We start from the raw sequence: 12,949 nt of genomic DNA, 5'->3' as shown, positions 1-12,949 counted from the left end.
GGAATGAGAGGAAGGGAAAGGGTGGAGACGGGGAGGGAAGAAGGAAGAGGGACAAAGGAGGAAATTTTTGGTCATTTTCAGAAAAAAGGGACTAACTGGGGCTGAGTGAAAACAGTGAGACCAAGAGTCTTAAAAGGGCTGTAAACATCTGGGACTCAGGTCCCTCTCAGCCTGGCCACGTGCCCCATCCCTTTCCCAGGACAAATGAATTTGATTCCATAGAGGCGTACAGAAAACATCTTTTATTTGGGTAACATGTCCCCAAACAGGTCAGTTAGTAAAATAGATTCTAGAGAATATGGTCCTATACACAGCCCCCCTAAAATAACCCCTTCCCCTTGGGCTACTCTGGTATTAAAAAAAAAGTCTTGGCAGCCCAGTGTTTATCATCTGGACATGGGGCACCAGGTCCATGTTTTGTATTCCTAGGGTGTGATAGCAATAGGGAGCTGCAGCTCTCCCCTCACCCCATCCAGCAAACACCTCTGCCGCGCCCCTGATTCTCCACCAAAATTAAGAGCAAGGAGGTCCCCCTCCACTGAGGTGCTGGGTAAGGCTCGGTGCCACATCACTGTGCTTTGAGAAAGACAGAGGGGATTTGTTTGGCACTTTAAAAATCGAGTGAACAGGGCTAGAGAGGCCAGAGAAGGTATAGAAACTGGCAGGGAGAGACCATTTGGCACTAGTCCCTGGGAGAAGGGCAAGAGAGACTGCTATGAGTGGGAGGTAAGAGAAGTCAGTTGCTCCTCATGGCAGAGTGTTAAAATGGATTAGAACCAAAGGACACTGACTCGGCCTGGGTCCCCTCCCCGCAGCTGGGTGGGATCAGGCCGCCTCCAGCCTTCCCAGGATCAGCTCATCCCCAAGTGCAGTGTCTGACCTGGGATCATGGAGTCAGGTTCGGCCCCATCCTAGAGTCCCCTGATCATGACTCCTAGACTCGGCTCTTTTCCTTGGGCCTGGGGGCCAGCTTCTCCGCCTACTTCCCTCTCACTAGTCTCAATTCCCAAAGGCTCCATTCCTACCTCCCAGAGAACTCCCAGGTCCTCAATACCTCCCTTCCCCATTCCTTCCGATTCCCCGCACACACGGGGAGGAAAGGGAGGGCAGGGGCACCTAACGGTCAACTCCCCCTGCCCCGCTCTTGAAGCCCCCTAGATCTGGACAAAGAGCAGACCCGTGAGCAGAGCAAAGCCTGCAAGGAGCAGAATGACCTTGAGGATCCTCTGCTCAGAAGTGGCCAGTTCCTGAGGCAGAATTTCCAGGAAGGTGATATAGAGGAAGGTGCCAGCCGCCATGCCCTCCAGTACAGACTGGGCCAGCTGGTGCAGAGGCCCAGCTGACTCTGCCAGAGCTGCACCCAGCCCAATGCCCAGAGGTGTCATGCACGAGAAGAGGATTCCACAGCCAGCCACCACCTGTACCCGTAGATGGCTCTGCAGCAGCCGCAGGGAGAGGCTGACGGCCAGGATGCCCTTGTGGAGGAGCAAAGCCAGGCACAGCTCCATGGCCCGAGCCCGGTCTCGCTGCAGCCCCACCGCCAGCCCCTCAAACACAGAGTGCAGGGCCAGAGAGAAGACCAGCACACAGGCACGCAGGGCTGATGGGGCTGCTAGAGCTCCGCTGGCCGGTGGGACACCCGGCCCATCGTGCCAGTGCTGAGGGCCGCCGTTCACTGTTCCCAGAAGAGCCCTCGTCTCTTCCCGATGTGGCGGCCCTGACTGCTCCTTGTAGGCCAATGTGATCTGCTCCATCACCAGAACCAAGAAGAAGCCCATAGCCAGGATGAACTCTTGCAGGGGGAACTGGAGCTGCGGGCAGAGATGGCAATAAGGAGTTCAGGAAAGAGGACAAGAATGGGGCGGAGGGCCAAGTGTGGTGACACACGCCTGTAATCCCAGCATTCAGGAGGCTCAGACAGGAGGACTGCAGTTCGCGGCCAGCCTCAGCTACTTAGTGAGGCCCTTTGCAACTCAGTGAGACGTTTCAAAATAAAGAATAAGCTGGGCGTGGTGGCGAACACTTATAATCCCGATGCTTGGGAGACTGCGACAGACAGAAGGATCAGTTTTGAAGCCGGCCTCAGATGCTTAATGGCTCTCAGCAACTTAGTGAGACTCTGTTTCCAAATAAATTATAAAATAGGGGTGAGGGTGTAGCCCAGAGATAGAAAGCCCCTGGGTTCCACCCCTCAGTACCACAAAAAGAAGAAAGAAAGAAAGAAAGAAAGAAAGAAAGAAAGAAAGAAAGAAAGAAAGGAAGGAAGGAAGGAAGGAAAAACAGGACTGGGATGGAGCTCAGAGGTAGATGCCCCTGGGTTCTATCCCCAGTACTAAAAAAAAAAAGAGCCGGACGTGGTGGCACACACTTGTAATCCCAGCGCTTGGGAGGCTGAGACAGGAGGATTGCAAATTCAAAGCCAGCCTCAGCTACTCAGTGAGGCTCTCAGCAACTTGGTGAGATCCTGTTTCCAGATAAAATATAAAATAAGACCTGGGCGGGCGTGGTGGCACACACTTATAATCCCCGCGCTTGGGAGGCTGAGACAGGAGGATCACGCAGGTTCAAAGCCAGCCTCAGCTGGCTTAAGAGACCCTGTTTCCAAATAAAATATAAAATAGCTCTGGGAGCGTAGCCCGGAGGTAGAAGGCCCCTGGGTTCCATCCCCAGGATCATCATCCAAAAAAAAAAAAAAAAAAGTGGAGGAGGGGGACGGAGGCAGCATCTGGAGTAGACTCAGTTACACACACCTGAGGTCCCCAGGAGGCAGAGGCCCCTCTGGGTCACACAAAGATGAAGTCCTTGGTAACACAGATACACAATGATACACAGTTACAGAGACTAAGGCCTCATACACAATGTGACTAAGGACCAAAGCATCACAACTTGGGCATTATTTACATTTTGGGGCAGAAAACTTTTGTCACAGAGCTGTGTGTGCAGAGCAGTTGTTCAGCAGCACCTCTGACCCCACCCATCCGATGCCTGTGGAAAGCATAACGGCCCCTCCCCAACTCAGCTGGGACAATCCAAAATGTCTCCAGACATTTCCAAATGTTTCCTGGGGCAAAACCACCCTCACTTGCGAGTCAAGGACAAAGTCATACACAAAGTGATAAAATGTCAGATATAAGCCGGGCGTGCACGCTTGTAATCCCAGCATTCAGGAGGCTGAGACTGGAGGATCGTGGATCACAGCCAGCCTCAGCTACTTAGTGAGGCCCTTTGCAACTCAGTGATACCCTGTTTCAAAATAAAGGATACAAAATAGGGCAGGGGATGTAGCTTAGAGATGGAATGCCCCTGGGTTCCATCCCCAGCACCACAGGAAAAAAAAAAGTCTGAGGCTAGCCTCCCCTAATTAATGGGTCCTCAGCAACTAAGACCCCTGTTTAAAAATAAAAATGAAAGTCAGGCATGGTGGCTCACGCTTGTAATCCCAGTATCTGGGAAGCTGAGTCAGTACCATTAAAAAAATTTTTTTTAATTTAAAAAATAAAAATAAATAAGACTGGGAGCTGGGCATGGTGGCACACACTTATAATCCCAGTACTTGGGAGGCTGAGACAGGAAGATCACGATTCGGGGACAGCCTCTGCTACTTAGTGAGGCCCCCCACAACTTAGTGAGACCCTGTTTCAAAATAAAAAATAAAAAACAGGGCTGGGAATGTAGCTCAGAGGTAGAATGTCCCTGGATTCTACTCCCAGCACCACCAAAAAAAAAAAAAAAAAAAAGACTGGGGGTATAGCTTGGAGGTAGAATGCCCCTGGGTTCAATCTCCAGTACTACCCAAAAAGGCCTTCAGGCTTATACAGTCATACAGAGACAAAGATCACTCGGTTACAAACACAGAGAATGATAATCAGGTGTACTTCCTCGGTCTTAGGAAAGAGAATGAGTTCTGAAGGACTTCCCTGGCTGCGCTAGCCACTGTCTCAGTTTTTCCTATAGGTTATTCTTCTGGGCCTTGGACTTGATCATTCCCCACATCCAGCTTCCTTAAGCTAAAGCCTTCTGGTCAGCAGCACCAGGCCCCTGGGAACCTCTTACCCTTCCCAGGCCTGCTGCGATCTCCACCTCCAGACCTTCCCAAAGAGAGGCGAGAAGAAACTCCTGCTAACTTCCTGGCCCGGAGAGCCAAGAAACCCACAAACTAGGTTGTAAACTTGATAAGGCTCCTCACGCTGTCTCAAGGGGTACATAGAGGTCACACAGGGACAGAAAAGGGCGAAAGGAATACACAGATTTATGACCTATCATGGAAAATCACAGCTCTTAGCTCATATGCCAAGGGTCGATTATAGTCACTGGGACACATGAACAGATTTTGTGGGTGCAGCAGTAAGAATTGAAGCCAGGGACCTTCTACTTCTGAGCTACACCCCCAGCCCCTTTTTTATTTTTATTTGTTTGCAGTACTGGGGATGTTGAACCAAGGGGTAGTCTACTTCCAGGCTATACCCCTATCCCTATTTTATTTTCTTGTGGTACTGGGGATGGAACCCAGGGGCATTCTACCTCCGAGCTGCATCCCCAACCCTATTTTTTATTACTTATTTTGAAAAAGGGTCTCACTAAATTACAGAGGACCTCACTAAGTTGCTGAGACTGCTTCAAACCTGGGATCCTCCTGTCTCTGCCTCCCAGGCACGGGGATTACAAGTGTATACCACCACACCCAGCTTTTTTTTTTTTTAATGGTACTGGGGATAGAACCCTGGGGCTTTCTACCTCCAGGCTATACTCCCAGACCTATTTTATACTTTATTTGGAAACAGGGTCTAAGTTGCTGAGAGCCTCACCCAGACCTACTTTTTATATTTTGTTTGGAAACAGGGTCTTACTACGTTGCTGAGAGCCTCACTAAGTAGCTAAGGCTGGCCACGAACCTGCAATCCTCCTGTCTCAGCCTCCCAGGTACTGAAATTACAAGCGTAGGCCACCACACCCAGCTTTATTTTTTATTTTGAAAACGGATCTTGCTGAGTTGCTGAGGCTGACCTCACCTCAAATTTGCAATTCTCCTGTCTCAAGCCTCCCAATCATGTATCACAGGCATACATGAACAGACCTATTCAGACCTTGTATACCACTGAACCCGCCCAGCACCCCAGGTCACATGCAGGGGCCAGTGCTCACCGTCACGTGCAAGGCCGCCAGGGCCTCATCTATGGCAGCCAGGTAGTCAGGCAGCAGGTCCAAGAGACAGGTGGCCAAAAACACACCTCCTGCAAAGCAGCTGACCAGGCTCAGGGCTTTTTGGCGGGAAGCTGGAAAGAAGTGTAACACAGAATGAGCTTAGCAGGTGCACCCCTTGCAGGCCCCACTACCCAACCCAAACCAATGGCTACTCCTTCCCCTCCTCCCTGGACTGTCCCCCAGTCCTCCCTCCCCTAACCATCCCCAGCAGCTGGGAGGAGAGGCTCACCGGAGGCTTCATGGTTAGTCCCAGACCTGCGCAGCACACAGATGGGCACCAGACTGCAAAGGAGAGTTAGAACCAGCAGCAAGACCAGGGCCCCCAGCTTCACCTCCAGCCCCACAGGTATGGAGGGCTCCGAAGCCACGGCCTCTGGGCGCCACACCAGGAGCTCGGGCTCTCCCCAGGGTCCCATGGTGGTTGTGGTAGCCGCAGTGACTCTCAGACCTATAAGATAAGACCAGAGTGGTGGGGAGTGGCCACGCAGGAAAGACGGCCCGGGAAGGGGAAGGCTGGTCGGCAGGGCGCAGGGCCCCTGGCCTCCCTAGCCCGGGGAGGTGACTCATTCACTCCCATACCAGGCACATTCCTTTCTTCCCTTCAGACTTTTAACTCTCCCCGAGTGACTTCTGCAGGCAGCCAACATGGGGGAAACTGAGGCACGAGAAGTCCCCTGTAGCCAGCTCGTTACCCTTTCACGTCGGGCCCCCAGAGAACTAGGGGCAGAATCCAAAACAGGTGGAGGCAAGCCCACCCCCACCCCCCCCCCGGCCAGGAAAAAGCGGATGAAGCCCAGAAGGGGGTCGGGGTCGTGGAGAGAAGTGGCGGGCAGCTGCGTGGACCCCCGGAACGGGGCAAGCGCGGCGCGGGACCGCTCTCTCGCCCCCCACCCCCAGCGCCATTCCCCGGAAAGGAGGGGCGAGCCAGCGCTTCTTGCCACGGGCGGGGAAGTCGAGGCAGACGGCCAGGCCAGGCGCGGGGTCCCGGGACCGGCTGGCCGCCGAGGGCGCCGCGGGCAGCCCGGGCTCGCAGGCGGGGTCAGAGGTCGCCGCGCCGCGGGCAGCGGATGGAGGGGAGCGGGGGCCCCGGGCCCGGGCCGCAGACCCCAGCCCGCCCCGGGCGGCGGGCGCTCACCTCGCGAGGGTCGCGCTCCATGGCCCCCGCGGGTTCCGGCCTCGCGTCGGGAATTCCCGCCCCCTCCCCAGCGCTCCCCCTCCCCCGCAGCCGCCGCGTCCCCACGCCCGGCGGCCAATGACAGCGCCGGGGGCGGGGCCCCGGCGGGAGTGACGCGAGTGACGACCAATCAGAGAGCGAGAAGGGCAGAGGGCGGGGCGGGCGAGGAGAGGGAGGCGGCGAGCGCCAGGGCGGCACTAGGGAAAATACCTTAGGGCTGCGGGCCCGGGCGCGGTTCGGGTGTTTGACTGACTGGACCGAGTCGGCCCGGCAACGAAGGCTCGGTCAAAAGATTTTTTAGAAGAGAGAACTAGGAACCCTGGGGGTGAGGTGGGTGCTCCGTTTGAGCCCCCAACTCTTTCAAAGACATCCCTGAAGATAGCTGCCTGGCCTGGTCCCAGAGTGTCCTTATCTTATCTCAGGAGATTCTGAGACCCTATCAGTGCATTCTTTCTTGGGACAAACTGCTTTGTCTGATTTCCCTGGCCCCCGCCCACAAGAGAAAAAACTGGCACATTGGAAGAGGGGAAACGGGAATTTCTTGAAAATCATCCCGTTTTTTTGTTTGTTTGTTTTCCTGGAATTGGAGGTTGAACTCAGGGACATTCTACCCCCAAGCCACATCCCCATTCCTTTTTTTTTTTTTTTTTTTTCAAACAGGGCCCAGCGTGGTGGTCCACACCCATAATCCCAGCATTTGAGAGGCTAAAAAAGGAGGATTGCAGTTCGTGGACAGCCTCAGCTACTGCTTAGTGAGACCCTCTGCAACGCAGAACAAGCTGGGTGTGGTGGCGCACGCTTGTAATCCTAGCATTCAGGAGGCTGAGACAGGAGGATTACGGTTCAAGGACAGCCTCAACTACTTAGTGAAGCCCTTTGCAACTCAGTGAGAACCTGTTTCAAAAAAAGAATAAATAGGACTGGGGGTGTAGCTCAGAGGTTAAATGCCTCTGGGTTCCATCCCCAGACCCGCAAAAAATATATTTAAATAAATAAAATTAAGAATAAAAACAAGGGCTGGGGCTGTAGCTCGGAGGGAGAATACCCTGGGTTCCATCCCCAGTACGAAAAGAAAGAGTGAAAGAAAGAAAGAAAGAAAGAAAGAAAGAAAGAAAGAAAGAAAGAAAGCAGGTCTCCTAAATTGCCACCACACCCTGCAACTTTTTTTTTTTTTTGGTGGTACTGGGGGTGGAACCCAGAGGCTTTCTACCTCCGGGCTATACTCCCAGATCTTTTTTATACTTTATTTGGAAACAGGGTCTCACTAGTTGCTGAGAGCCTCACTAAGTAGCTGAGGCTGGCTTCGAACCTGTGCGATCCTCCTGTCTCAGCCTCCCAAGCGCGGGGATTACAAATGTGCGCCACCATGCCCAGCCACACCCTGCAACTTTTTATTTTTTATACAGTCTTTGGTCTGGGGGTATAGCTCAGAAGCAGAATGCCCAAGAATGTCCCTGGGTTCAATGCTCAGTACCAAATAAATAAATAAAAATAAAATAGAGCTAGGCCTGGTGTAATTGGGAGTCTGAGACAGGAAGATCACAAGTTTGAGGATAGCCTCAGTAATTAGCAAGACCCTCAACAACTTAGTGAGAACTTACATTACTTCAAAATTAAATATAAGCCGGGCGTGGTGGTGCACGCTTGTAATCCCAGCGCTTGGGAGACTGAGACAGGAGGATCGCGCAGGTTCGAAGCTAGCCTCAGCTACTTAGTGAGGCTCCCAGCAACTTAATGAGACCCTGTTTCCAAACAAAATATAAAGTAGGTCTGGGAGTGTAGCCCGGAGGTAGAAAGCTCCTGGGTTCCGTTCCCAGTACCACCAAAAAAAAAAAAAAAATTAAATATAAATAGGAGCCAAGCCAGGTATGGTGCCACATTCTTGTAATCCCAGTATTTGAGAGGCTGAGACAGGAGGATCACAGGTTCAAGGCCAGCTTATGCTACTTAGTGAGACTCTCTACAACTCTGAAACCCTATTTCAAAATAAAACATAAAGAGGCCGGGCGTGGTGGCGCAGGTTTGTAATCCCGCGCTTGGGAGCTGAGACAGGAGGATTGCACAGGTACGAAGCCAGCCTCAGCTACTTAGTGAGGCTCTCAGCAATGAGACCCTGTTTCCAAATGAAATATAAAATAGGTCTGAGAGTATAGCCCAGAGGTAGAAATCCCCTGGATTCCACCCCCAGTACCACCAAAAAAATAAAAAATAAAGCATAAAGGCCAGGCGTGATGGTGCAGGCTTGTAATCCCAGCATTTAGGAAGCGTAGACAGGAGGATCCAGATTTGAGGCCAGCCTCAGCTACTCAGTGAGGCCCTTTGCAACAGTGAGACCTGGTTTCAAAATAAAGAATAAAAAATAGGGCTGGGGTTGTAGCTCAGAGGTAGAATGCCCCTGGGCTCAATCTTCAGTACCACAAACTACACAAACCTAGCTGGGTGTGGTGATGCATGCCAGAAGCCAGAAATCCCAGGCCAGGACAATGAATACAGATTAGGTCTAAAAAAAAAAAAAAAAAAAAAAAAGCCAAGCCAGGTGCACTCCTATAATCCCAGCCTGGGTAAATTTAGCGAGTCCTTGTTTCAAATAAAAAATAAAGTTGCACACACCCCCGAGATGTTTGTGTGTGTAACTGGGGATTGAACCCAGGATCATTTTCCACCTGAGCTATACCCCCAGCCCTATTTTTTTATTCTTTTTTTCTTTCTCTGTACTGCGGATGGAACCAAGAGCATTCTACTTCCAAGCTACACCCCAAGAGGCATTCTACTTCCAAGCTACACCCCAGCCTTATTATTTTTATTATTCTTTATTTTGAAACAGGGTCATACTGGGTTGCAAAGGCCTCACTAAGCAGCTGAGGCTGTTCTCCAGCAGCGATCCTCCTGTCTCAGCCTCCCAAATCCTGGGATTACAAGTGTGCAGGTGCGCCACCATGCCTGGCTTTATTTTTTTTATTCTTAATTTTGTAAAAGGGTCTCACTAAATTGTGTAGGGCCTCACTAAGTAGCGAATCTATGATCCTCCTATCTCTGCCTCCCAAATACTGAAATTACAAGTGTGCGCCACCACACCTGATAAGCATTTTTTTTTTTTTTTTTTGCTGTACTGCGAATGGAACCCAAGGACATTCTACCTCCGAGCTACACCTCCAGTCTTATTATTATTTATTTATTTATTTATTTTATTTTTCAGGTCTGGGAATGGAACCCAGGGGCATTCTATCTCTGAGCTACACTCCCTGCCCTATTTTTTTTTTTTTTTTTTTTTTTTGTGGTACTGGGGTTCCTGGAAACCCTTCTACCTCCGGACTACACTCCCAGACCTATTTTATATTTTTATTTGGAAACAGGGTCTCTTAAGCCAGAGAGGCTGGCTTCAAACCTGCACAATCCTTCTGTCTCCGCCTCCCAAGGATGGGGATTACAAACCTGCGCCACCACGCCTGGCCCTCCCCTATTTTTTACTCTTTTTTTTTGTGTGTGTGTGTGTGGGGGGGGTACTGGTGGTGGAACCCAGAGGCATTTTCTACCTCCAGGCTATACTTCCAACCCTATTTTATACTTTATTTGGAAACAGAGTCTCACTAAGTAGCTAAGGCTGGCTTCGAACCTGTGCATCCTCCTCTCAGCCTCCCAAGGGGGTGGGGGGATATTACAAGCGTGGGCCACCACGCCTGGCTTTTACTCTTTAATTTGAAACGGTCCCACTGAGTTGCAGAGGGCCTCACTAAGTAGCTGAGGCTGGCCACCAACCATGATCCTTTGGTCTCAACCTCCCAAATGCTGGGATTACAAGCATGTGCCACCACGCTCAGCTTTCCAGTTCTATTTTTTATTTTGTTTTGTTTTGTTTTCTGAAACAGTCTCACTGAGTTGTGAAGGGCCTCCCTAAGTAGCTGAGGCTGGCTTCGAACCTGCGCGATCCTTCTGTCTGAGCCTCCCAAATTCTGGGATTACAAGCGTGCCTTCAACACTCCCAGTTTAGCGATCTTTTTTTTGTGTGTGTGCGTGTGGGTCTGGGATGGAACCCAGAGGCATTTGACCTCTGAGCTACAACCCCTGCCCAAATTTTTATTCTTTATTTTGAAACAGGGTCTCACTGAGTTGCAAAGGGCGTCACTAAGTAGCTGAGGCTGTCCGCGAACCGCGATCCTCCGGTCTCAGCCTCCCAAATGCTGGGATTACAAGCGTGCGCCACCACGCCCGGCTGTTTTTTAACTTTTTTGCAGCTTTACAGACCCTAACCTTTAGTGAAGAGTCCAGGGACTGTGTTGGGCGGTACACAGAGCTCAGATTTCCGATTTGGAAACCCTGCGATTGCGCCACGGTCCCCCTGGTGGTTTAATTTCGGTCAACGTGTTATTTACTCTCCAGCTAGATAATATCTGGGGGTTTCAGAGTCACATAGTCAACAAATCCACACCAAGCCGCTCAGACCCACATTCCCCCAAACTTTTTCTCACTTGCTGACAATTTCTTCCTCCTGTTCCGACCCCGCCTGAATGGAGTCCTGCAGCACCCAGGCCCCGCCTGACAATCCTGCGGCCCCATTGGCCTGGCTCGCTCCACGAGCCTGATCTAACTAATTCCGAAGGCGGGGACCTTGAGAGGCTGATCCCATTAGCTCCATGCCCTGTCCCTCGAAATCTCTAAGCCTTTAGCTTCCAATGGGGACTCAAGCGCGCCCAGCAGAGGAGGGGGGCGTGCCCCGAAGCCCTGGGCTGGACTCTTCGCCTTTGCAGCCCAGCCACAGTCTCCTTGCCAAAGCGATAGCTGGAGAACGGGTTTGCGCCTCTCCCCGCTATCTCGTCCTTCCCGGGGAGAAGGCGAATCCCCCGGATAGATCTATCCCGGGATAGATCTTCAGGAAGACCTATGCTGTGTTGGTGGCACACGCCTGTAATCCTAGTGCTTGGGAGGTTGACGCAGGAGAATTGCAGGTTGGAGGACAGCCTCAGCCAGTTGTGAGACCCTCATCAACCTAGTGAGACTGTTTAAAAAAAAAAAATAGATTTGGAAACTGAGACAGAAAGATCGTAGGTTCAAGGATAGCCTCAGCTACTTAGTGAGGCCCTTTGCAACTCTGTGAGACCCTGTTTCAAAATAAAGAATTTGAAAATGGGGCTAGGGGTGTAGCTGGGAGGAAGAATGCGCCTGGGTTCCATCCCCAGTACTGCAAAAAAAAAAAAAAAAAAAGTAGAGCTGGGGTTGTAGCTCATATATAGAATGCCCCTGCCTTCCATCCCAATACCACAAAACAAAATAAAATAAAATAAAAATCTGGAGGTGCAGCTCAGAGGTAGAGTGTTCCCGGAGTCAATCCCCAGTAACACACACACACACACACACACACACACACACACACACACACACACACAAATAAAAGCCAGGCATGGTGGCACATGCTTGTAATCCCAGCATTTGGGAGGCTGAGACAAGAGGATCATGATTCACAGCCAGCCTCAGCTACTTAGTGAGGCCCTCTGCAACTCAGTGAGACCCTGTTCCAAAATAAAGAATAAGCCGGGCGTGGTGGCGCATGCTTGTAATCCCCGCGATTGGGAGGCTGAGACAGGAGGATCATGATGGTTCGAAGCCAGCCTCAGCTGGCTTAAGAGACCCTGTTTCCAAATAAAATATAAAATAGGTCTGGGAGTATAGCCCGGAGGTAGAAGGCCCCTGGGTTCCATCCCAGTACCACAAAAAGAAAGAGAAAGAAAGGAAGAAAGAAAGAAAGAAAGAAAGAAAGAAAGAAAGAAAGAAAGAAAGAAAGAAAGAGCCGGGCATGGTGGCGCACACTTGTAATCCCCGCGCTTGGGAGGCAGAGACAGGAGGATCGCGCAGGTTCGAAGCCAGCCGTGCGCGCTGGTTTAGGAGACCCTGTTTCCAAATATAAAAATGTAAAAATAGGTCTGGGAGTGTATAGCCCAGAGGTAGAGCTTCCAGGAACCCCAGTACCACAAAAAAAAAGAAAGAGAGAGAGAAAAAGAAAGAAAGAAGGAAGGTAGGAAAGAGAAAGAGAGAGAGAGAAAGAGAGAAAGAAGGAAGGAAAGAAAGAAAGAAAAGAAAAGAAACAGGGGCTGGAGACATGGCTCAGAGGTAGAATGCCCCTGAGCTAAATAAATAAATAAATAATAAAAATGTGCTCAAGTGTAGCTTGGAGGAAGAATGCCCCTTACACTTAATCCCAGTACCAAAAATTAAAAAAAAAAAAAAAAAAAGGGAGAAAAGAAAAAAAGAATCTCTCACTGGGACCAGCCAGCTGGCTGCTGGTTAGCATTCCAGCCGCCTTCTCCCAGGTGGCTCCTGGCAGGGTGCAGCCACTTTCCTGGTGTGCAGCGGGGCGGGGTTTGGCTGGGCAGGACCAGGATACAGATCCTGGAGGTTCTCAGCAGGCAGGGGCAGGGCTTGCTCAGCAGGAAACAGGTGAGACCCCGAGGGGCCTATTTGAATCTAAGAGATAAGGTTGGGGGTGATGTGTCCAGGTAACTGGGTGACCAGGGAGAGGACTGGGCGAGTGTGGACGGGGTGGCTGGTAACTCTCAGCCCTGCACACCTTCCTGCAGAAGC

The 12,949-nt window shown here is 51.1% G+C and overlaps 1 protein-coding gene across 1 annotated transcript; it reads right to left on the bottom strand.

The window, feature by feature from the left end:
* Positions 1 to 1,154: 1,154 nt before the first annotated feature.
* SLC39A1 (solute carrier family 39 member 1) lies at positions 1,155 to 6,400 on the bottom strand (the record flags this gene model as incomplete). Its single annotated transcript, XM_080693162.1, has 4 exons — positions 6,338 to 6,400; positions 5,432 to 5,650; positions 5,143 to 5,273; positions 1,155 to 1,811 (listed from the first exon to the last, which is right to left on the bottom strand). The coding sequence occupies exons 2-4, from the start codon at positions 5,616 to 5,618 to the stop codon at positions 1,155 to 1,157; spliced, it is 975 nt and encodes a 324-aa protein (XP_080549288.1). The 5' UTR covers positions 5,619 to 5,650; positions 6,338 to 6,400.
* Positions 6,401 to 12,949: the final 6,549 nt, after the last annotated feature.

The sequence above is a fragment of the Muscardinus avellanarius genome, assembly GCF_963383645.1.
Source record: "Muscardinus avellanarius genome assembly, chromosome: 3".
NCBI classification, from domain to species: Eukaryota; Metazoa; Chordata; class Mammalia; order Rodentia; family Gliridae; genus Muscardinus; species Muscardinus avellanarius.
The sequence above is the reverse complement of the archived record's forward strand: the minus strand, read 5'-3'. Positions and strand labels throughout refer to the sequence as shown.